This window comes from Tupaia chinensis, unplaced genomic scaffold (assembly GCF_000334495.1).
Source record: "Tupaia chinensis unplaced genomic scaffold, TupChi_1.0 Scaffold148234_1, whole genome shotgun sequence".
Taxonomy (NCBI): domain Eukaryota; kingdom Metazoa; phylum Chordata; class Mammalia; order Scandentia; family Tupaiidae; genus Tupaia; species Tupaia belangeri.
The window spans coordinates 3273793-3298009 of record NW_006208084.1 but is presented as its reverse complement, the minus strand read 5'-3'; the positions used below and the strand labels follow the sequence as shown (position 1 = coordinate 3298009).

Genomic DNA, 24217 nt, shown 5'->3' with positions numbered 1-24217 from the left:
AAGAGTGACAGATTCTTTGAGATGGAAGAGTTCAATTTGCAGCTCGAAGTAAGCAAACCTCCTTCTGCTCCTTGACAAAGTCCAATCAAGAGACCATCTATCCCCACTTGATGGGGCTACTCTGCCCCTATAGCAGACTCGCCTGCCTTTTGTCATTGGTTTGTGGTACTAGATGACTTTCTCTTTGGTTGAGCCGATGAATGTTACTCTCCGAAAGTTCTAGTTTGTGTTTTCAAGACCTGTCCATATGCTTCTTCATGTGCTGGCTTTACAAATAACTCAAGACAGCTATGGGGCACTACTTTACCACATAAAGTTGAAAGAGAAGATGTAGCCTCTTAGAATCTCCAAGTCAAGTCCTCTGTGGTCTGTGTTCCACTGCACGTGGTGAATGCCTCTTTCAGCCTTTGACATGTTGGGTCTATTTCTGTACCGATGGTCACCTAGTATTTTTACTGAGTAGCTCCTTTCTGCCAGACATTGTAGTAAAAAAATTCACGAGATTGTCTGCTTAATCCTCATTCCAATTCCCTTAGGTAGAGCTGCACCCTCTTCACAGGTCAGAAAATAAATGCTCCGAAAGAGGAAACTGCTTCCCCTCTCTGTCCGTTTTCATATCTATGTAATGTAGCTGTGAATACTGCCCTTGTCAAGCAAATAAGGAGAGTCAGTAAGTGAAATGTACTGTTGCGCATAGTAAGTGTGCAATAAATGAGAGCTGTATTTATCGTAATAATCCATTCATGGTCTGCCTATCCCACTTTTGGTGACGATGATGATATTAATAGCATTTATCTAATGCAAACTACATCCAAGACAGTGTCAAGAATTTAATGTGTGTCATCTTCTCTAATCCCTTTAATTTAGGAGACTGGCACCACTAAGTTTCCTGTGTAATTGAAGAGGAAATGGAGGCCAGAAGTAAAATTACTTACTTGCTTGTCACAATAGCCATAGATGGCAGAGCTGGGATTGAAACTGTTTGGTTTGGCTCCTGAGCCCCCACTCCCAAATGCACTCTCTTCCACTTCTTCTTTATTGACTTAGACTCCGTTAAACCCCTTGTTTCTAAGGGCTGGATACTGAGAATCCCATCAGGATGCTGAATGGTAAATTGAGGGAGTGGGGTGCATCACCATTTGTGGCATGTCAGTAAGTGGCAGATTTACACATGCAAACAAAGAGCCCCAAATGAGTTGGAAGTTAAGAAAGCACCCAGTAGAATGTGGTTTGGGAGGCCATGGCACTGCCAAAAGTAGATTTGGGGTTATGGTGAGGTCATGAAACCCCCTCTATCCCCTGCCAGAGTATGGGGTGAATATAATCTAGGAATTTGGGGGCAGGAAATTGTGATTATTTGAGTCAGTTAACTTGAATGAGGGCTGCTTCTCTTTTTCCTCCACACCTCCCTTTCATCTCAGTGTCTCTTGGAAAATTCTCACTCTTACAAACATAAATATTTACTTGATTTGGTGCAAAAATAAGAGAATAATCCCAGGACCCTTGAGGCTAGCATACACCCTGAGAGGTCATTCCTGATGTGATTCAGGCCTTGCTAGCCTCTCTGTCTCTGTCTCGTTCTCTGCAGTGATCCGGGCCAAGGTGGTGGGAAAGAAGCTGGTGAAGGAAGGGCCCTTTGGCACTCTGGTCTACACCGTCAAGCAGATGAAGGTGAGTGAAATCATCAGCCTGGCTCCAGAAGGGCTTCTGGGTTTTTGCCATGTGAATCCTGGCCATGGGAGGCAAAGTAGGTTGGAACTGGTGTACGTGTTTTTTTAGTGTTGAAGCCCTAGTCAGCCCTAGCTCTCATGCCTTGCTGGACAGGGAGCTGCTGAGGCAGTCGAAATGGATGGGTGAGGAATAGAGCTGGTGGCTGCTTCATTCCAGAACCAGTGCAGGTGGAGTCACTTGGGGCACTTGGTAGGAGGCTGGACCAGAGAGCAGGTAGTGTTGTTACCTGATATCTATGGGACCTTGGGCAAGTCACTGACCCTCTCTAGGCTTTAGTTTTTCCTCAATTATAAATTGAGGGTTTGGATGAGAAGGTCTCCAGGGACTCTTCCAAGCTCTGACTTGCTGGGATTCAGTAATGCTTAAGTGGTTGTTGAGGTAATTACTTAAGTGTACACCCTTCAGATCTTTACACTAAACCTGTGCTGATCACAGGAGCCTTGTTCCAATGTAGGAGCTGCATTCACTTTCTCTATTTTTTTCAGCTCTAGTTATCTTCCTGTGTCCCAGGTAGTTAGCAACATTTACTATGTACATTCATATTGTGAAGCATTTTGCTGAGCACATGAACATAATGAAGCACTTAAGGAAGTCTGCATTAAGATAAAGATATTAGATTCGAAACCTAACAGTTTGTTCATTTTGGACTCAGTCCTTTTCCTGGGCCTCATCTCTTAAATGTATAGATGGGCTTGAAGTTGTGCTTAGTGCTAAGAGCCCTCCCAGTCCAGGTGTTCTGTGCACCCTGGGGTACTGGCAGTGGCAGTGCAACTTCAGAACAGGAGCCGATAGTGGAAGGGGGTTTATCTCAGCACAAGGATTGGGGCTTCATTTCACACAACTCAGCAACTGGTCCATCACCCACTTCTGTAAGCACCTCCCTATGTGTGAGCTCTATGCAGAGCTAGGGGGCCCAAGAGCCCACGATGGATATGCAGTTTCTCCCTTTAGGAACTAAGGTCAGATTGGGAGAAAGACAGGTGCATGATTGGTTAGAAGTTCCAGGTGGGATGTGCTCAAGACCAAGTAAATGGCAACCCTTCTCATCTCTGCATCCCCAGCACTTAGGGTGGGACATGGCATACAACAGGGTCTTAGTGAGTGCTTATCCACCTCATCAGGGCATGAGGGTGAGACTCTCCCAAGGGGGTAAGCCTTCATGCTCAGGTACAAAGGAGTGGGGGAGTACAGACCACAGGTGGTACCCAACCATCCAGGAGGTCGACTTCCAGGCCTCATTATTCCAGTGTCCTGGGCCTGAGGCTAAATGTACTAATTTTGTGGAACCTGTTGCTTTGGATTCAATTTTGGAAACAGCCACAGCCTTCTGGTTATGTAATGTCCAGAGTCAGCCCTGGCCAGCTTCCCTTGGCTGCCTAAGCTTGGTCATGAGACCAGTTTATGTCTTCAGACTGCCCCAGGGAGAGAAGAGTGGGCGGAGGTGGGGAACCAGCAAGAGCAACAACAACCCCTTAAACCCACTTTGCAACCTCTGGCAGCTGGTGAAGGAATGCCAAAGCATATTAGACCAAAGCAGAGGTTCAGAAAACACATTCGCTTGCCTGCTCTGGAACAATCCTCATTATGAGACACTCCATAGCCGGCAGAGCGCTGGGAGGCACTAGTTTCTAAGCTTGCTTATCTTGCTTCTTGCCTTCAGGGCCTGGACACCAGGTGGCCAGAGGCCCCTCCTGTGGGCGGAATGTCCCATTTTCCCCTCCCTGGTCAGACCAGCCACCGGGGGTGACTTAGAGGCCAAATAAAATTTGCCGGCCCATCAGCTTCAGAGCATGACCCTCCACCCCAGGCCAGGGTGTAAACTTTCCAGGCACCATCCCTGACCTAGGTACACGGAATCAGAGTGCTTGCTTGTTTAAAATCACTCATTTTACTTCTGACAGAGACTCAAAGGGGCGATGACTTGCCCAGAGTCATGTATTTAATATTTAATTCAGAGCAGATCTGGTTCCCAAGTTGAGGGATTGGCATTCCTTCCCAATCCTTTTTTTTTTTTTGGTCAGGGAGTACATGTGCTTACCAGAGAGAAACGGAAACCAGTAGGGGAGAGGGAGAGAGTGAGAACACCCCAATGATCGTACTATAATTCCTTTCTCCATCTTTTGGGATTTGGGGCATGTATCATGTGTCCAGTGTAGTTTTCAAGTTGCTGGGGCTGGGATTCAAACTGTATGGTTGGCAGTGTGGGATCTGGCTCCCTTAACCACCAGGCCATGGAAGAGGTCCCTCATCCTGTGTTCTTTACATGACTCCTGAAATCTCTCTACCATTCTACTTCAATCATCATTCATATTCTAATGCTTATTTTTAAAATTCATGATAGAGTGTGTGTGTGCACACATATGTGAGTGACAGATTCTTTGAGATGGAAGAGTTCAATTTGCAGCTCGAAGTAAGCAAACCTCCTTCTGCTCCTTGACAAAGTCCAATCAAGAGACCATCTATCCCCACTTGATGGGGCTACTCTGCCCCTATAGCAGACTCGCCTGCCTTTTGTCATTGGTTTGTGGTACTAGATGACTTTCTCTTTGGTTGAGCCGATGAATGTTACTCTCCGAAAGTTCTAGTTTTTGTTTTCAAGACCTGTCCATATGCTTCTTCATGTGCTGGCTTTACAAATAACTCAAGACAGCTATGGGGCACTACTTTACCACATAAAGTTGAAAGAGAAGATGTAGCCTCTTAGAATCTCCAAGTCAAGTCCTCTGTGGTCTGTGTTCCACTGCACGTGGTGAATGCCTCTTTCAGCCTTTGACATGTTGGGTCTATTTCTGTACCGATGGTCACCTAGTATTTTTACTGAGTAGCTCCTTTCTGCCAGACATTGTAGTAAAAAAATTCACGAGATTGTCTGCTTAATCCTCATTCCAATTCCCTTAGGTAGAGCTGCACCCTCTTCACAGGTCAGAAAATAAATGCTCCGAAAGAGGAAACTGCTTCCCCTCTCTGTCCGTTTTCATATCTATGTAATGTAGCTGTGAATACTGCCCTTGTCAAGCAAATAAGGAGAGTCAGTAAGTGAAATGTACTGTTGCGCATAGTAAGTGTGCAATAAATGAGAGCTGTATTTATCGTAATAATCCATTCATGGTCTGCCTATCCCACTTTTGGTGACGATGATGATATTAATAGCATTTATCTAATGCAAACTACATCCAAGACAGTGTCAAGAATTTAATGTGTGTCATCTTCTCTAATCCCTTTAATTTAGGAGACTGGCACCACTAAGTTTCCTGTGTAATTGAAGAGGAAATGGAGGCCAGAAGTAAAATTACTTACTTGCTTGTCACAATAGCCATAGATGGCAGAGCTGGGATTGAAACTGTTTGGTTTGGCTCCTGAGCCCCCACTCCCAAATGCACTCTCTTCCACTTCTTCTTTATTGACTTAGACTCCGTTAAACCCCTTGTTTCTAAGGGCTGGATACTGAGAATCCCATCAGGATGCTGAATGGTAAATTGAGGGAGTGGGGTGCATCACCATTTGTGGCATGTCAGTAAGTGGCAGATTTACACATGCAAACAAAGAGCCCCAAATGAGTTGGAAGTTAAGAAAGCACCCAGTAGAATGTGGTTTGGGAGGCCATGGCACTGCCAAAAGTAGATTTGGGGTTATGGTGAGGTCATGAAACCCCCTCTATCCCCTGCCAGAGTATGGGGTGAATATAATCTAGGAATTTGGGGGCAGGAAATTGTGATTATTTGAGTCAGTTAACTTGAATGAGGGCTGCTTCTCTTTTTCCTCCACACCTCCCTTTCATCTCAGTGTCTCTTGGAAAATTCTCACTCTTACAAACATAAATATTTACTTGATTTGGTGCAAAAATAAGAGAATAATCCCAGGACCCTTGAGGCTAGCATACACCCTGAGAGGTCATTCCTGATGTGATTCAGGCCTTGCTAGCCTCTCTGTCTCTGTCTCGTTCTCTGCAGTGATCCGGGCCAAGGTGGTGGGAAAGAAGCTGGTGAAGGAAGGGCCCTTTGGCACTCTGGTCTACACCGTCAAGCAGATGAAGGTGAGTGAAATCATCAGCCTGGCTCCAGAAGGGCTTCTGGGTTTTTGCCATGTGAATCCTGGCCATGGGAGGCAAAGTAGGTTGGAACTGGTGTACGTGTTTTTTTAGTGTTGAAGCCCTAGTCAGCCCTAGCTCTCATGCCTTGCTGGACAGGGAGCTGCTGAGGCAGTCGAAATGGATGGGTGAGGAATAGAGCTGGTGGCTGCTTCATTCCAGAACCAGTGCAGGTGGAGTCACTTGGGGCACTTGGTAGGAGGCTGGACCAGAGAGCAGGTAGTGTTGTTACCTGATATCTATGGGACCTTGGGCAAGTCACTGACCCTCTCTAGGCTTTAGTTTTTCCTCAATTATAAATTGAGGGTTTGGATGAGAAGGTCTCCAGGGACTCTTCCAAGCTCTGACTTGCTGGGATTCAGTAATGCTTAAGTGGTTGTTGAGGTAATTACTTAAGTGTACACCCTTCAGATCTTTACACTAAACCTGTGCTGATCACAGGAGCCTTGTTCCAATGTAGGAGCTGCATTCACTTTCTCTATTTTTTTCAGCTCTAGTTATCTTCCTGTGTCCCAGGTAGTTAGCAACATTTACTATGTACATTCATATTGTGAAGCATTTTGCTGAGCACATGAACATAATGAAGCACTTAAGGAAGTCTGCATTAAGATAAAGATATTAGATTCGAAACCTAACAGTTTGTTCATTTTGGACTCAGTCCTTTTCCTGGGCCTCATCTCTTAAATGTATAGATGGGCTTGAAGTTGTGCTTAGTGCTAAGAGCCCTCCCAGTCCAGGTGTTCTGTGCACCCTGGGGTACTGGCAGTGGCAGTGCAACTTCAGAACAGGAGCCGATAGTGGAAGGGGGTTTATCTCAGCACAAGGATTGGGGCTTCATTTCACACAACTCAGCAACTGGTCCATCACCCACTTCTGTAAGCACCTCCCTATGTGTGAGCTCTATGCAGAGCTAGGGGGCCCAAGAGCCCACGATGGATATGCAGTTTCTCCCTTTAGGAACTAAGGTCAGATTGGGAGAAAGACAGGTGCATGATTGGTTAGAAGTTCCAGGTGGGATGTGCTCAAGACCAAGTAAATGGCAACCCTTCTCATCTCTGCATCCCCAGCACTTAGGGTGGGACATGGCATACAACAGGGTCTTAGTGAGTGCTTATCCACCTCATCAGGGCATGAGGGTGAGACTCTCCCAAGGGGGTAAGCCTTCATGCTCAGGTACAAAGGAGTGGGGGAGTACAGACCACAGGTGGTACCCAACCATCCAGGAGGTCGACTTCCAGGCCTCATTATTCCAGTGTCCTGGGCCTGAGGCTAAATGTACTAATTTTGTGGAACCTGTTGCTTTGGATTCAATTTTGGAAACAGCCACAGCCTTCTGGTTATGTAATGTCCAGAGTCAGCCCTGGCCAGCTTCCCTTGGCTGCCTAAGCTTGGTCATGAGACCAGTTTATGTCTTCAGACTGCCCCAGGGAGAGAAGAGTGGGCGGAGGTGGGGAACCAGCAAGAGCAACAACAACCCCTTAAACCCACTTTGCAACCTCTGGCAGCTGGTGAAGGAATGCCAAAGCATATTAGACCAAAGCAGAGGTTCAGAAAACACATTCGCTTGCCTGCTCTGGAACAATCCTCATTATGAGACACTCCATAGCCGGCAGAGCGCTGGGAGGCACTAGTTTCTAAGCTTGCTTATCTTGCTTCTTGCCTTCAGGGCCTGGACACCAGGTGGCCAGAGGCCCCTCCTGTGGGCGGAATGTCCCATTTTCCCCTCCCTGGTCAGACCAGCCACCGGGGGTGACTTAGAGGCCAAATAAAATTTGCCGGCCCATCAGCTTCAGAGCATGACCCTCCACCCCAGGCCAGGGTGTAAACTTTCCAGGCACCATCCCTGACCTAGGTACACGGAATCAGAGTGCTTGCTTGTTTAAAATCACTCATTTTACTTCTGACAGAGACTCAAAGGGGCGATGACTTGCCCAGAGTCATGTATTTAATATTTAATTCAGAGCAGATCTGGTTCCCAAGTTGAGGGATTGGCATTCCTTCCCAATCCTTTTTTTTTTTTTGGTCAGGGAGTACATGTGCTTACCAGAGAGAAACGGAAACCAGTAGGGGAGAGGGAGAGAGTGAGAACACCCCAATGATCGTACTATAATTCCTTTCTCCATCTTTTGGGATTTGGGGCATGTATCATGTGTCCAGTGTAGTTTTCAAGTTGCTGGGGCTGGGATTCAAACTGTATGGTTGGCAGTGTGGGATCTGGCTCCCTTAACCACCAGGCCATGGAAGAGGTCCCTCATCCTGTGTTCTTTACATGACTCCTGAAATCTCTCTACCATTCTACTTCAATCATCATTCATATTCTAATGCTTATTTTTAAAATTCATGATAGAGTGTGTGTGTGCACACATATGTGAGAGAAAAAGAGAGAGAAAGAGAAAAATCCTTCCACGGGCTCTGTTAACACAGCAGTCCCCTTTCCTACAGTCCTCTGGCTCACCAGAATCCTGGGCATGCACACATGCACCTGATGCATTTTCAGGCTTACTAGTCCAGGGATTCAAACTGTGGGTGTCATGTGGCTTCCAGCATGGTAGTCTGGCATACTACCAATGATAGTAAAAAGGATGGATGGTGGTCCTGGAGGCTTCTTATTGTTTTTAAATTATTTATTTAATTTTGTTTATTCATTCATCTATTTTATTTTGGCCAGAGGGAGACACACACACACACACACACACACACACACACACACAGAGGGAAAGTGAGAAAGTAAGTCACCAGGTCCAGGATTCAAACCATGGTCAGTCATGTGGGAGTGCTCAGCACCTTAACCACCACGTCACCTGCTGGTTCTGGCTTCTTATTAACTCTGACCCTCCTACTAGCCTAGTTAGTGACTTTCTATACAGAAAGATCTCTGGATTCTGCTGGTCTCTAGGTATCAGCCTATCAGAGAAGGTGAGGACTAGGAATAGGAGCTATAGTTCATCCATCCTCCCACCCTCTCTCTGCTATAAGCTGGGAATACAAAGATTATACTTGTTATAATTAACATAAGACTCCACATTATTAGCATCTCTTGGGCATTTGCTATGTGCCAGGCATTCTGCTAAGCCTTTGCATAGGTCAAGCCCTCACAAGAGCACTGTGAAGTACATAACAATATCCTCTATTTTGTAGGTGGTAACTGAGACTTAGCAGGTTACATACTAGTCAAGATCATATGGCTAAAAACTGAAACTAAAAGCTGGAGCAAAACTGTAGGGTCTTTGCCTACAGGGAGATAACAGAACAATGGAGCAGCAGACTGATTCATAATTTCTACCCACTGTGGGGGCTAGCTGCTCCTCCATATTCCTTGTTTCTGGTCTCCACAGCAAACAAAAAGAGATTTGGAGTTATTGGTTTGTCATCCTGTAGTGTATAAAGTTCTTTTTTTTATGATTTAAAAAAAAATTTCAGAATTTATTTATTTATTTATTTAGGTTTGAGAGAAGTTTTTGCTATAGGGCATGTGTGCTTGCCAGAAAGAGAGAGACAGAGAGACAGAAAGCGAGAAATCACACCCTAGGGGGGATGGCCATGCTACAATCCCTTCTTCATTCTCCTCTCAGGATCTTGGGCACACATGCACATGCGCCTGGCGTGAATTTAAGCCACTGGGTCTGGGACGTGAACCACGGTCGACTAGTTCTTGATGTGAAACACAGTGCAAAGGGTATATCAGAAAAAATCTTTATAGGCGGGATGGGGGAGAGAGGCAAGCCCTCCGAGTTTGGCATTGGTCGCTGGGTGGTTTTGTTCTAGCGGATTAGAGAGTCTACCCCAGAGAGTCAGACAGGGTAAGCAAGAGCTCACTTCGAGCAGAACTAAAGGAACTTGGAGAACGTGCAAATTCAAGACACCCTGTCTGACCCCTCTTCTCTTTCTGACAGAACGCAGGCAGGTCTCATCCTGTCTGCTAACTCTGGAACCTCAGATCTACTTCTCAGGCACACCCTGAGTGTGCAGAGACCCATGGTGTGATTGTGAAGGGGGTGAAGGTGTTCGCATTGCACACCCAAAGCTGGAGACTTGCTGGAACTGAGACACTGGGCTGTTGGACAAAGATGGAAGTTTCCAGAACTGGCCGCTCTAATCTGTGTAGGGCATGGGGGAATGGGGGATCAGGAGTGGTATGCTTATCTCCCATCAGGACCATGAGAAAGAGGTCCACTTTGCCAAGAGCTATTATTTGTGTAGTAGGGACATGATCACAGGCTAGCTGCAGGGGACTGCATGTGGGGGACATTATGTCCCTGCTTGTCCTACGAGGTCCCCTGGGGACACCCACTGGTCATGTGCTTTGTATGTCCTGATTTGGGCAGGACAGATTTGCTGGGTAATGGCAATGCTTAGCCCTGGGGACTCCCTTTTTTTAGTGATCTATCTAACCAAATGAACAACAACAGGTCTTGCCTTTAATGCTCCAGCTACAGGCCTCTGTGACACCCAGCCCACAGGGTTCCACTCCTATTCTTTCAGTGTTTGTGACTCTTCATGGTTTAAGACCCTTGTCTAGCCCTCTACAGAGACTGACTCTATGTCAGGCGCTTTGCATCTCCAGCTAGGCAGCCCATTCTACAAGAGAAAGACCCTATCCTTGGTATCTCAGTCAGGGCCCTGATGTCTCCAAACCCCAGTTGCTTGGCCTTTTAATAAGCTGTGGGTTTGAATGCATTCATGCTGCCATTGTAGAGCTGAGACAACATCTCATAACAAATACACAGATGCCCCCAGACTCAGAAATGTCTTCCTTACATTATTTGTCCCTTCACCCACAAGGGACTTTGTGCAGATAGTGCCAAGAAGGAGGGTCCAAGCCTTGCAGAGACTAGTTGAGAAGAATAACCTGCTCACATCTGAAGTTCTGAATCAGCCATCACTATTTTGGCTAAGGAACAAGTTGGGGCAAAGACACTTAGGAAGAGAGGATCAAACCTTCCTTCCTCTCCTTATAAATTTTAGGTTCGAAGCCGACTTTTCCTGGATGCGGTGTGCCAAGTGCTATTCTGAGTCATGTAATTCTCCAAAACAGTTCGGCTCATTTTGCAGATGAGGGAACTGAGGCCCAAAGAGCTAAGTAACTTACCACATGGCTAATATGTGGTGCAGACAAAATTCAAACTCTGACTATCAGACTCCAAAACTGGAATTTGCCACGAATCCTCCTTATTGATGGTTGGATCAGATTACTTTTAATGTTCCTTCTAATTCTGAAATTCTGATTTCAGGACATTATAAACCTGTTATGACCCTCTTAAATTTGTTAAATCCATTCTAGATCTCTGTGATTGCAAGCCTAATGATACTTTTAGGGTCAACATTTAGATCAAGATAGAATTATTACAGAGAAAAGAAAACTAACTGAATAAAATCTACTTTTACCATGTTTTTAGAGTTGACCTTCAAATGCAGCACTGTATTTGTGAGACTCAGTCATTTATAAGTTTGCAAGTGCTAGAAATGAAGTTAAAATACAGGTCCCTTCAAACTTAAGAAGGAGCAGCAATGCCAAATTGCTATTGACTAATGGAGTTCTTCCTACACAATTCAGTTCACCAGACTCTATGGAGAGGCTTGATTCTCACCTGTGAAGCAGGGGGAGATTGATGCAGAAGGAGCTAAGGTTCCAATAGCCTAGGCCCAAAAGAGCTAAAGGGAGTACTTAGCTGAGGGTCTGCCAAAACCTTAAGAATGCCCACACCAAATTGAGAAGTTGCTCTGCACAGCAGTTAAATGCAAGGAATGTTCTCTGAAGGCCACACTCCATGGCACATACATAATAGGACTCTTAAACGTGGTCCTGGTTACTCTGGAGATGAACCGACCATCCCTGGGGAGGTCATCTTTATGACTTGATTTAGCCCAGTCCTCCCATGGCATAGCTGAACACCAAGTGTGGACAGCACTTCTCTAAGTGCTTAGCTGTGTTTCTTTGTTCAGCTGGCATGCCTCAGGGGGAAGAGGGATGCACAAGGGAGCCTGCCTGAGTAGATTAGACTTAGCTTGCCCCTTAAACAGGCAGAGGCTCCCAAATGCTGTAGGTCCAGCAGATGGCTTTATGATGTAAAAGGCCTTGTGGACCACCTAGGCCTGCCAGCCATTCAGTACTTAAAGGATGATGAGGAGAAAAAGCCAGTCCATCAGACTGAATGGGAGGCATTTTGATGAGACACCAATGAGGTGATGTCTGGCTTTGTACTAATTACCATAAGTAAATTAATAACGCATGCCAGGAACTAAAGTAGAGACATTGTCCTCTTGTAAACCCTTAGGATGGGCCCAGAGACCACCAACAGTCCAGGGCCTGTGCACTCTAAGTGCTTCAGGGATAATGGGACTGGGCAACAGCTCAGTGCCCACCCTACACTCACCAGCTCACATGGTGAACAGCATTGCCCTGGTAGATTCAGATCTGTATAACACAGACTTGACCTGAGATCACAAGGGAGATTCGGCCTGTGCCATGTTCACACCAATGACAACATATGTGATAAGGGAGGCATGATAGCTGTACATGCAAATAGCATTTGCCTGCATCAAAACCATTTGATCATAAGCTCCAGGGGCTGCAGATGGCATGGACTCTGGAGGCACAGTTCCTGCTTGGAATCCTAGCTCTGCCATTTGCCAACTGTGTGGCTTACACAGGCTACTTAACTTGCCTGGGGCTCAGGCTCCTCATCTATAAAATGGGTATCATTGTTCCTACCTCCTAGGGTCATCAGAATTAAATGGGTTACTATTAGAGCTGGATTTCTCAACTTCAGTACTACTGACATCTGGGCCCAGATCATTCTTTGTCATGGGAGCCGTCCTAAGCATTGTAGGATGTTTCCCAACATCTCTGTCTCCAGACATTGTGAAATGATCCAAACAAAACTGCCTCCAGTTGAGAACCACAGTTGCAGATAAAAATGGTCAAATAGCAGCAATTTCATAGGGTCCAGCCCAGTGATAATAAAGAATTTAGTTAAAATCCTCTGAGTTTTATATAAATGTAAAAATTTATACAAACCTTTTGTATAAATGTTTTTATAAATCCCATTTATCTGGGATGAAGGAACCCAAATGACTTCATTGGATGCTCAGAAAAAAACCTAGTGTCCCTGACCTGAGTTCAAGTTTCTCTAGAGGAACAGAATTTCTGTCAGTCTTCATATGTAAAATGGGACTGATAATGATCTCTACCTCCTGGGCTACCCTCCTGGGGTTGTGAGGGGAATGTTAAGGGGGGATGCTTTTATACACTGGAGAAATAGCATAAGATGTTATGAGAATGCTGCCTTCTTAGGACTTACGTTCTGAGGTCAATAGGTAGGAGGGACTTTTTCCTCTTTGATTTCTGAAAAGGTGTTAGGATTTGTGGAAAGTGTGTACCTGAGAAGTGTTGCAAGGCAGTTGAATGGTGTCTGTGACTGGTTGAATGAGGTTTTCCTGGGAAGGCACCAACCATGGCTCAGAAAAACAGAAGACCAGGGGCCTTGTCTTGGCTGTAGGGCACCCTGGAGTGGGTAGGTCAACGACTGTCCACTCAGGATCAAAAGAGGAACCAGATTCCTTTGGACAAATGGCAGCATGCTTTCTGGCTCCTGAGCCTCCTCTCATGACATTCTTTCTGCCCACAGATGTATAGAGGCTTCACCAAGATGCCCCACGTGCAATACATCCACACAGAAGCTTCAGAAAGTCTCTGTGGCCTTAAGCTGGAGGTCAACAAGTACCAGTATCTGCTGACAGGTAATGGTCAACTCTCACAGTGAGGCCGAGGTCTGGCCAGAGCCCACCATTCCTTTACTCTGGACGGACAGGGAAGGAGTGGCTGATTTAGCAATGTCCCAAGTACATTAACCAGGTGTCCATTCAATTGCCCCAAGTCTCTGATGGTAAATGCAGCTCAGCTCCCAGTGGTGAGAGCTTGAGGCACCTACACTGAAGCTGGGTTGTAGTCTCAGCTCTACGCTGGCTCTGCAGAGGTGATCTGATTCTACGGTTGTTCAGTTTATTATGACTAGAAGGGATGGTCTGTCCTGTAGCAGCACCTCGCAACCAACCTGTTAGGTCAGCCTGTGCAAGTTACCTCCTTTTCAGTAGTCAGTGTAGTCAAAGAGAAAACAAAAATGGAAACCATTATGGTGGGAGCAGAGTTGGTTCCTAGTCCTACCTCCAGTACTTAATGGGTTTGGGATCTTCAGCAAATTGTTTAGACTTTCTAAGCTCCATTATCTTCACCTGGAAAATGGGGACACAATGTATCTTCAAAGATGTCAGGGAGGTTGAAGTAAAACCATGGGTTTGAAAAGCACCCTGCATAGCACCTGGCCATGTGGGAGCAGCACGAGTGTGACTTCTTTCCCTGTGACAAGGCACTGGACAAAACAACTTCCCCCTTTATTGTCTTTCTCCAGGCCGTGTCTATGATGGCAAGATGTACACAGGGCTGTGCAACTTTGTAGAGCGGTGGGACCAGCTCACTCTCTCCCAGCGCAAGGGGCTGAACTATCGGTATCACCTGGGCTGTAACTGCAAGGTAAGCCCTGGGGTCGGGGAGGGAGGTGCTGGCTCACAGCCCCAGATACATTGACCTCTGCTGTACTGGGTGCTGGGCCCTTGTGCTGGGAAAGGCGCATATGTGACAGGCCAGGGCAGAGGGAGGCAGGATCAAGCAGAGGTGGTAAGGAATGTTGCCTTCAAGCTGGGCAGTGAGGAAGGTGAGAGGAGAAAGGTTTTCTACCATAACCTGTGCCTCCATGATGCCCACCTGGCAGTCTCTGGGACATGGGTGCTCTTCGATGTCCCTGATCCCTCCTGAAGGTTCAGGGCTAGAGCAACTACAGGTCCTGCCAAGCACTCTCAAGTGGACCCTGGCAGCTGACTCATCGGTGGCTCCCATCCAAGGAGGCTAAGCTGGTGTAGGATTGCTGATACCAGATGCTTCAGAGGTCCCTCTTCAGCCAGGTTCACCTCTTTGACTCAAGCACAGGGCTAAGGCACAGCCTTCCTGCTGTGGAAGAGAGTCAGGCCATTCTCTCACTTAATCCTTAAAACAACGCTGTGTGTCTTTAATTACTATTATCCCCATTTTACAGATGAGGAAATAGTGGCTCAAAGTCGAAGTAACTAGCCCTAGCTCACACTGCTGAGTCTGGTTTTCAGCTGACTCTGTGACAGCTGGACTCCAAAATTTATGCTTTAATATGTCTAATTCCTTAATACCCTACAACATTGAGATTTCCCATCTATGCCTTTTACTATTTGAGAGAGAAAAGGGCCTCTCAAATGTCTAATTCTGTTATTTACTAGCTGTGTATCCTGGAGCAAGTTTCTTAACCTTTCTGACTTTGCACTTCTTTATCTGTAAAAGGGAGATAAAACTTAAGAGAATTAAAAGAAGTAACACAGAAGCACATAGTAGGATGTTTTGTACATAGTAGGTGTTAAATTATTATCACTAGGACTATTGTGACTGGGCTTTCCCTGTAGTGATCTGAGAGTCTGAATGCAGACCTGGGCAGCATCAGGCTTGGCCCATCATGGCAGAGTTCACCAGCTGTTGGCTGTTATCTAATTGCAGATCAAGTCCTGCTATTACCTGCCTTGCTTTGTGACCTCCAAGAACGAATGTCTCTGGACCGACATGCTCTCCAATTTTGGCTACCCTGGCTACCAGTCTAAACACTATGCTTGCATCCGGCAGAAGGGGGGCTACTGCAGCTGGTACCGAGGATGGGCTCCCCCGGACAAAAGCATCATCAATGCCACAGACCCCTGAGCACCAGACCTGTCCCCAGTTCACTTCCCTCCCTTCCCGCTGAGCTTCCCTCGGACACTAACTCTTCCCAGATGATGACAATGAAATTAGTGCCTGTTTTCTTGCAAATTTAGCACTTCGAACACTTAAAGAAAAGTCTATGCTGTCATATGGAGCTTATTTGGAACTATCCTCCTGGCCCCACCCTACCCCTTCTTTTTGTTTTTGATATCACCCGTTTCCACCTGGGAATTTCTGGTGCCATGCCAGAAAGAATGAGGAATGTCTCCTCTTCTTCATGACAATATAATCTATATTTTTTTAGGAAAACAAAAATTGAAAAACTACCCCATGCGGGCATTGTAATATCTACACCTGTTTCTTGTTCCCACTTCACCATCTCCCAGATCCTCCTCCCTTTTCCCTTATTCTCCACCCCAATACACAAAGGTCACAGACAAGGACATTGCTGAAAGGCCAACTGTTTCAGGATCAGAAGGGCCCAAGCAGATAGACTTGAGGTATGGGGAAGATCAATACACTGCGAAGATGCTACTGCATGTCCCAACCAGGTTGTGTTTGCTTGTGTCTGCATGCAAGCATGATGGAAGAAAGGAAGAAATTACAAGACAGGGTCAGTGATGATGCAGCACAATTCCCCCAACCCATGATGCTTGGGTTGACCAGATGTTTCTGAGTCTAGAGCAACTAGCCAGGCCAGAATAACAGAGCTTTCTTAGTTGGTGAAAACTTAAATGTCTGCCTGAGGTCAGGAGGCAATTTGCCTGCCTTGTATAAAAGCTCAGGTGAAAGACTGAGATGAATGTCTTTCCTCTTCCCACCTCCCAGAAGATTTCCTCCTGGAAAACTCTAGTAGACTTGGCTGGGGGGTTTTGCCTTTATGTATATTGGAGAAATACACTCACCATACACTATCCACAGATATAGCCAAGTAGATTTGGGTAGAGGATGCTATTTCGGAAGTAGTGTTTAGCTCACATAGGGGGATGTGTTTGTATACACATTTGCATATACCCACACGGGGACATAAGCTAATTTTTTACAGGACACAGAATTCTGTTCAATGCTGTTAAATACGCCAATAGTTTAATATCTCCTATTTTGTTGTTGTTGCTTGTTTGAAGAAAATTATGACATTCCAAGTTGATCTTATTTTTCATTTTAATTAAAATTTGAAATTCTGAAAACCCTTAGGACCCTCTTTTCCCCATAACTGGGGTCCTCTGACCTCTGTCTCCTTTTCTCCTGCTTTATGTTTGGGGGGGCCTCCATTAAACTGCCTTACTGGTTGGCTTAGATGGCAGATGAGAGTTACTGTGGATCAGGGGCCTGGTCTCAGGAGGGATAGTGGTGGAGTGTCCTGCCTTGGCTGGATGGCCACCTCTCCTGGGTTTGAAGACAATTCATTATCCTTCCCTCTGCTCACTGGCGGTGAATGCCACCTCTTGAGGGCCTCACCTCATAGAATTAAAATTAGTGATCACTGAGGAGCCTGACTCTGAGATCAGCTGTAGGGTTCTTGCTGTGTTTCTTGAAATAAACCTATAATATAAATTCTCCTATGAAGTAAAATTATTTTAAATTTTAGGGTTGAAAGTGAGAAGCCAAGAGTAGGTGATAATGTATACTTTACAGAGTTGGGGATGATAGGATGGTGACATTTAACATGACTGCTCTCACATTTTTCAGAGTATGGGTATTTATTCTTTAGTATCTGTATCTTCAGTTCATTCCACTTTAGGAAACAGAGCTGCCAACTGAAACAGGAGAGAAAAAAAAAAAAAGCAGACAACGCACTGTAGTGTCTTGCACACACACACACACACACACACACACACACACAAATGCCCAGGCAAGGAGTTTACCAGAACTCCCAAGTGGGAAGACAGAAAAGGCATCAGGTTTCTTTGGGATTGATTTAATTACTTTGTACCTTTCCCTTGTGGTCACACAATTTTACAGGGGGACATGAGAAGCTGGTCCTGGCTGTGGGGCAGTATGAACATGTGGAATGGAGATGAGCAGGCCAGTGGTTTTCAAAGGGTGGACCCTGCATTTGACATGTAGGAGTTTTCCAAATTTCACTTCAAGTCTTGCAAGATAGAGCTCCTGACCCAATCTGCACAGGTGCCCTCCCATATACACAGCCATCAGCATCTCTTTTGTGAGGCATCTGGCCATTCTTGGTCTCTGGTGTGGTCACCTCTACTTACACAAGGAGGGACCTGGGGTGAGGCTTGAGCATGAGGTACCTGAAGTTTCCCAGAAGAGTAGATAAATTGATGAAACCACAGTCCTATTTGCTAAACCCTGGTGAGGAGGTCTGGGCAAAGAAGAGTGTTTTGCAAAGTGATGTTGTCAGAGGGCGGTTTTTGAGCTTTCTATAAGCTATAGCTTTGTTTATTTCACCTGTTCACTTACTGTATAATTTAAAGTCATTTATGTAGCTGAGACACTTCTGTATTACAATCATATCGTGAATGTTTTATTTTGCTAAATCTTGTGTCATATGTAGACTGTAATATGTGTCATTGTGTTTAAGAAAGAAAAAAAAAAAAAAAAAAAGAAACCCACATGCCGCCATTTTCCTGAATCAAATTCTACAGTAGAATGGAGGGTAAAAACTTCTATTGGGCAGACAGCTAGACTGGCGAATCGAACTAACCAGTAACTGAGACTCCTCCAGCTTCCACCCTATCAGAAGCCTACTGGCCCCTGGAGTACAAAGAAGAAGGAAATAAAATTAGGAATTACATTCACATCCTGTTCTACACCAGTTGGCCCTGAGGACACTGCTACTCCCCTCAGCACCCCAAGTCCCTCTGCCCACTCAATTGAGAAACCATGATTTCTCCTAAAAATCCAAGGCAACAGGAGGTATGAGTCCAAGATCTCTGTGCCTCCTCTGGGCATTTCTTCTGACTCCCAGTTGAGTAAGCCCATGGCCAGGTCTTGCCTCCGAGGCCAGTGCTCTGCAATGGCCAAAGTAGGTATTACTAGGAGACTTCTGTTTTCACACTGCCCCCAGCTCCAGCTTGCCTATAGTGGTTGAGCTACAGCTCATGAATACCATTTTTCACACCATGGTTCTTGAACAATTAAAGAAATAAATGACTTATTGGAATAGGTCTGTCTAGGAGATACTGTGACCCTTGGAGACAGTACCCTGCCCCAGCCTTTCCCATTCATCTTGTATGTGATGATCAACAATGTGGATTGCCTCAAGATGGCACCCAGGTTTTTGGTTCCTGGCTACCTAAAGTAAAAACATCATTAGGGTATCAGAAAGAAATGTTTTAAAAGTCTAATGTCAAAACAAAATGGGGGAATGCAAAGGAGGTAGATATCAACAACTTCAAATTGGCTCTTTGAAGGTGAGAGGAAGAAAGAACTTAGAGAATTGTTCACACTTTGGGTTAGGGGCTCCTGAGAGTCTCCTGTGCCTCCATTTTTCCCTTTAGCCAGTGTGCTGTCCTGAAACCCAGAAGTGATGGAGCGAAACCAACCAGAGAAAACCCAGTCTGGAAGGAATGTATTTGTTGCTAAATTTTGTAGCACTGTTTACAGTTTTCCTCCATGTTATTTATGAATTTTATATTCCGTGAATGTATATTGTCTTATAATGTTGCATAATGTTCACTTTTTATAGTGTGTCCTTTATTCTAAACAGTAAAGTGGTTTTATTTCTATCACACACCTGCTGTCTTGCTTTGTTGTGTCCTGACTGCCACTGGGACTCCTTCCCTTCACCTACTTGCACAGTGTAGGCTACTCTGCCCCAGTCCGTTCCCTGGGCAGGAGGAATTCCAGGACAGGAATCCTAGATTCCCTGCTGGCTGCTAATCTAGCTTTGACTTTGTTCCCTGATTCTGTTGCCAGGGTTCGCTCTAATTCTATAGAATTTGGATCTCTCCATTTAATCACCTACGGGTGGCATGAGTACCCCCAGACCAGGTTCCTGATTCAGCCTTTCTTGTTTTCTTCCTAAGAATTCCAACCTGGAAAAGGTGGGGGAAGGAGGTCTGCAAATATCACTGCTAGATGCCAATTGCCTGCTTGAAATTTTGAGTATGCCTCAGCCTGGTTAGGAATACCAGAAACTTCTGAGGTCCCATGAGAGCTGGTGACCCCCTCCCAGAGTTTACACTAGGACAGTCACCCTCAATGGGCTGAGTCAACTGCAGATTCTTTGGCCAGTTTTCATCCCACTGTTGACAATGATCCAGATCTTAGCTTTTGACCCTGTTTTAAAGCTACTCTTCTTTGAGTACCTATCATATACGAGGCACAGCACTTTATACACACAATTGTGTGAAATCTCAGCAACCCACTGAGCTGTTCCACTATCATTCGTGGCTTCCAGCTGAGAAAGCTGAAGCTTATAGAAATTTAGTCATTGCCCAAGACTCAGTAAGTAAAAAGGACTAGGATTCAAACTCAAGCTGGTTTGATGATGAGACCTGAATTTTCTCCATTATGTTCACACTTTGTGGGAATATGCCAAGTTTTACACATCCCCTTCAGATCCCAACCAGCACATGTGAGCACATTCTCTCACTGGATCATACATAGGGGGAAAATAATCAATAGGAAACTTTGCCAACTTAGACTGCTCTCTCATCAAACCTATAGACCTACCTGTTAGTGTCTCCAGAGTCATCCAGTTCAGCAGTCTGAGCCTGGGATTACACACATGCTGGGATTATAAAAGACCCTATTGTTATCCTGACCATGGACTAATAGTCACTGCAAGACCAAGTGCGGCGCCATGGCTACATTCTTTAGACCAGTTTAAGATGACCAACTATGCAACAAGCATTCCATGGACTATTCCCACCTGCCCAGAACTTCTCCACCAAACTTCTTCTAGCTATGGATGGAGAACTCTCTACCTCATTCAGTAGACATTAACCTCTTTTACCCAGTATCTCCCAAAGGGAGGCTATCCCATGTTCTCTGAGCTAAGCTGCCTCCCAGAGAGAACCTCAGATGCATTCGAAAGTTAGAAAGTAAGGAACACATGTTAAGAAACTGCCCTTGAACAATTAGTGCAAATAAAATATTACTGTCTTTATTACAATAAGAGTTGAAACCAGGCCCCAGAAAGCGCTCAAGTGAAATAATATTCCACCATGAAAACATCTTTTACTTTTATCAGCAACCTCTGGCTCCAACATACTATCCTAAGATTTGCTGAAAATTCCCAAGGTTCCAAGAAATGTTATCCGCCTTTGCCATTTGTCTTACTGTCTGAATTCCACTGGAGAGATGACTCTTCCCCTACGAAAGCCAGGCACTCCTAGGAGACATTATGGCTCTTCCTTCATATAAGCCCATCTCCAAAGTTCAAAGGGACTGAGGACACAGACATCTGTGCTCTTCACATTATAAAAATAAACAGAGTAAAAATGGGCACTCACCATTGGTTTATAGTTCGGGAAAAATGTTTGCTCCACAAGTGGGAAGTTCAACTCAAGCTGGTTTGATGATGAGACCTGAATTTTCTCCATTATGTTCACACTTTGTGGGAATATGCCAAGTTTTACACATCCCCTTCAGATCCCAACCAGCACATGTGAGCACATTCTCTCACTGGATCATACATAGGGGGAAAATAATCAATAGGAAACTTTGCCAACTTAGACTGCTCTCTCATCAAACCTATAGACCTACCTGTTAGTGTCTCCAGAGTCATCCAGTTCAGCAGTCTGAGCCTGGGATTACACACATGCTGGGATTATAAAAGACCCTATTGTTATCCTGACCATGGACTAATAGTCACTGCAAGACCAAGTGCGGCGCCATGGCTACATTCTTTAGACCAGTTTAAGATGACCAACTATGCAACAAGCATTCCATGGACTATTCCCACCTGCCCAGAACTTCTCCACCAAACTTCTTCTAGCTATGGATGGAGAACTCTCTACCTCATTCAGTAGACATTAACCTCTTTTACCCAGTATCTCCCAAAGGGAGGCTATCCCATGTTCTCTGAGCTAAGCTGCCTCCCAGAGAGAACCTCAGATGCATTCGAAAGTTAGAAAGTAAGGAACACATGTTAAGAAACTGCCCTTGAACAATTAGTGCAAATAAAATATTACTGTCTTTATTACAATAAGAGTTGAAACCAGGCCCCAGAAAGCGCTCAAGTGAAATAATATTCCACCATGAAAACATCTTTTACTTTTATCAGCAACCTCTGGCTCCAACATACTATCCTAAGATTTGCTGAAAATTCCCAAGGTTCCAAGAAATGTTATCCGCCTTTGCCATTTGTCTTACTGTCTGAATTCCACTGGAGAGATGACTCTTCCCCTACGAAAGCCAGGCACTCCTAGGAGACATTATGGCTCTTCCTTCATATAAGCCCATCTCCAAAGTTCAAAGGGACTGAGGACACAGACATCTGTGCTCTTCACATTATAAAAATAAACAGAGTAAAAATGGGCACTCACCATTGGTTTATAGTTCGGGAAAAATGTTTGCTCCACAAGTGGGAAGTTCTCAGGACCCAAGGAGTGGAAGATCTTAATGAGCTGCGAGAACTAGGACAGAGGAAGAGAGAACATTCATCAGCCATTTTTACCAGGATGGCTGGGCCTCAAACATCTGCTTGCTCTGAGCTCAGTTCCAGTGACTGTCCCCTCCAAAAAATGGCTGGATTCCTTGGCTCATCCTTCATCCTCTCAATCACCTGGTGGCATTGACCTCTCCCTTCCTATCTAAGACTAAGAAAGTAGGAACACTGGGTTCAGTTTAATGGCATTGAATGAGCACTTACTACATCCTCAGATTTCACACAGTCCACAGCACAACCTGCTAATGACTTTCATATCATCCCCCACCTGCAATGCCCTTCTGGAGAGGCAGCACTGCATGGTGGTTTACTACATAAACTCTGGATCCAGTTTCCCTGGACTCAAAATTAAAAAAAAATTTTTTTTTTGGAGAGGTTTTTGCTATAGGGTGCGTGAGCTCACCAGAAAGACAGAAAGAGACAGACGGAAAGTAAGAAATTACCCCCCGGGGGGATGGCCACACCACAATCCCTTCTCCTCCATTCTCCTCTCAGGATCTCGGGCCCACACGCACCCAGTGTGAGTTTAAGCTGCGGATCCGGGACTCGAACTGTGGTCAACTACATGGGAGTCCAACGACATAGCCATTATGCTAACTGCTGGTCCCAAAATTTTAAAAATATGTTGTCAGAGGGTGCATGTACTAGCTAGAGAAAGAGAGAGACAATGAGACAGAGAGAGGGATAGGGAGAGGGAGAATGCGTCCTCTGTTGGGGCGTGGACATGCTGTAATCCCATTTCCTTCATTTTCTCATCCTATCAGAATTTGGGGCATGCATGCATACACACATGCCTTGCATGTTTTTCAAGCTGCTGGGGCCAGGATTCCAACAATGGTTGACCACATAGGACCCAGCTCCCTTAGCTACTAGTTCATGGGGCCAGCCCTATAATATGTTATTATATAATATTTTTAAGGCAACCATTCCAAGAGGTGTCCTGTGATCTAAGTTGTATATTCAGTTCTTTATTGAAGATTCTTTTCACTACGGAGGCTCCCATGCTAAGGAATGAGCTCATTTCAGGGCTGAAAGTCTACCTGCTACCTCCCAGAGCCCTGCAAGTCAGCCTGGCACATAACCTACCACCCAGGGCTTGCTGCAGAAGTTGTAGACGGAGTAGAGGGAGTTGACAGCAGGCAGTCCTCCATACTGGAGGCCAATGACCAGGCTTCGGTAGTCTTCACCCAGGGCCATGCTGTAGGCATGTTGACGGACCAGGATAAAATCTGGCTTGAAGGATCTGCTGAGAGAGGGGTTAACAGTGTTAGCACATGTACTGATGGGCACCAGAGCATCAGTCACAGCTTGCTGGGTGGAACACTGACCCTGTGGTCACTGCCATGGGAGCGCTCAGTTCAGGACAGAATGGGCCTGGGGGATGTGGAGGAGAAAGATCAGAAACAAAGAAACAACTGCTCAGTTAAAGAATTGAAAATACCACACATCTTCTTCTGTTAAATTTTGGCTGTTTTCTAGATTTCCTCTATTGAATATCTATTTCATTTGTAATTTTAAAAAAGGTATCAAATAACACAGTGAATCAACTAAGACTTAACCGAGTACTGGGTGCTACACCAGAAGTACGCATTACATATTTACCATGAGGACAACTGCCCTAGGAGGTGGGTATCACTCCACTTTACAGATGAGTATCCTGAGGGTCAGAAAGATTAAGTCACTTGCTAAAAAAGACTGCAGGGCTAGGTCCCTGTAGTCTCCGGGGTCTGGCTCTCAACAACCAACAGCAGGGGGACCAGCAGTTGGCGTAACGGCTATGTCGCTGGACTCCCATGTAGCCGACTGTGGATTGAGTCCTGGACCCGTGGCTTAAACTCACGCCAGGCGTGTGTGTGTGCCCAAGATCCCGAGAGGAGAATGGAGGAGAAGGAATTACGGCATGGCCATCCCCCCTGCAGGGTGATTTCTCGCTTTCTATCTCTCTGTCTCCCTCTGTCTTTCTGGCGAGCGCATGTGCCCTATAGCAAAAAAAAAAAAAAGAAAAAAAAAAAAAAAAAAAAGAAAACAAAAAAAAGAAGGGCCCCCTTCC

At 45.4% G+C, this 24217-nt stretch overlaps 2 protein-coding genes across 5 annotated transcripts in view; one reads left to right on the top strand and one right to left on the bottom strand.

Annotated features, from left to right (window-relative positions):
• Positions 1–19284, top strand: part of TIMP3 (TIMP metallopeptidase inhibitor 3) — a 67422-nt gene extending 48138 nt beyond the window's left edge. Inside the window, exons 2-5 of the mRNA XM_006170334.1 lie at positions 1589–1671; positions 13447–13558; positions 14227–14348; positions 15393–19284. Of these exons, the coding sequence (XP_006170396.1) occupies positions 1589–1671; positions 13447–13558; positions 14227–14348; positions 15393–15590 (515 nt within the window). The 3' untranslated portion in view covers positions 15591–19284. The remainder of the gene's footprint in view (positions 1–1588; positions 1672–13446; positions 13559–14226; positions 14349–15392) is intronic.
• SYN3 (synapsin III) overlaps positions 1–24217 on the bottom strand; it is a 523616-nt gene that overhangs the window by 346415 nt on the left and 152984 nt on the right. For 2 of the 4 annotated variants that reach the window (XM_006170337.3, XM_006170335.3), the window contains 2 exons: positions 23254–23413; positions 22046–22135 (listed from right to left, as the gene is read on the bottom strand). In XM_006170337.3, coding sequence (XP_006170399.1) covers positions 22046–22135; positions 23254–23413 — 250 coding nt within the window. The remainder of the gene's footprint in view (positions 1–22045; positions 22136–23253; positions 23414–24217) is intronic. The other 2 variants (XM_006170336.3, XM_027769029.1) reach the window with 1 other exon arrangement.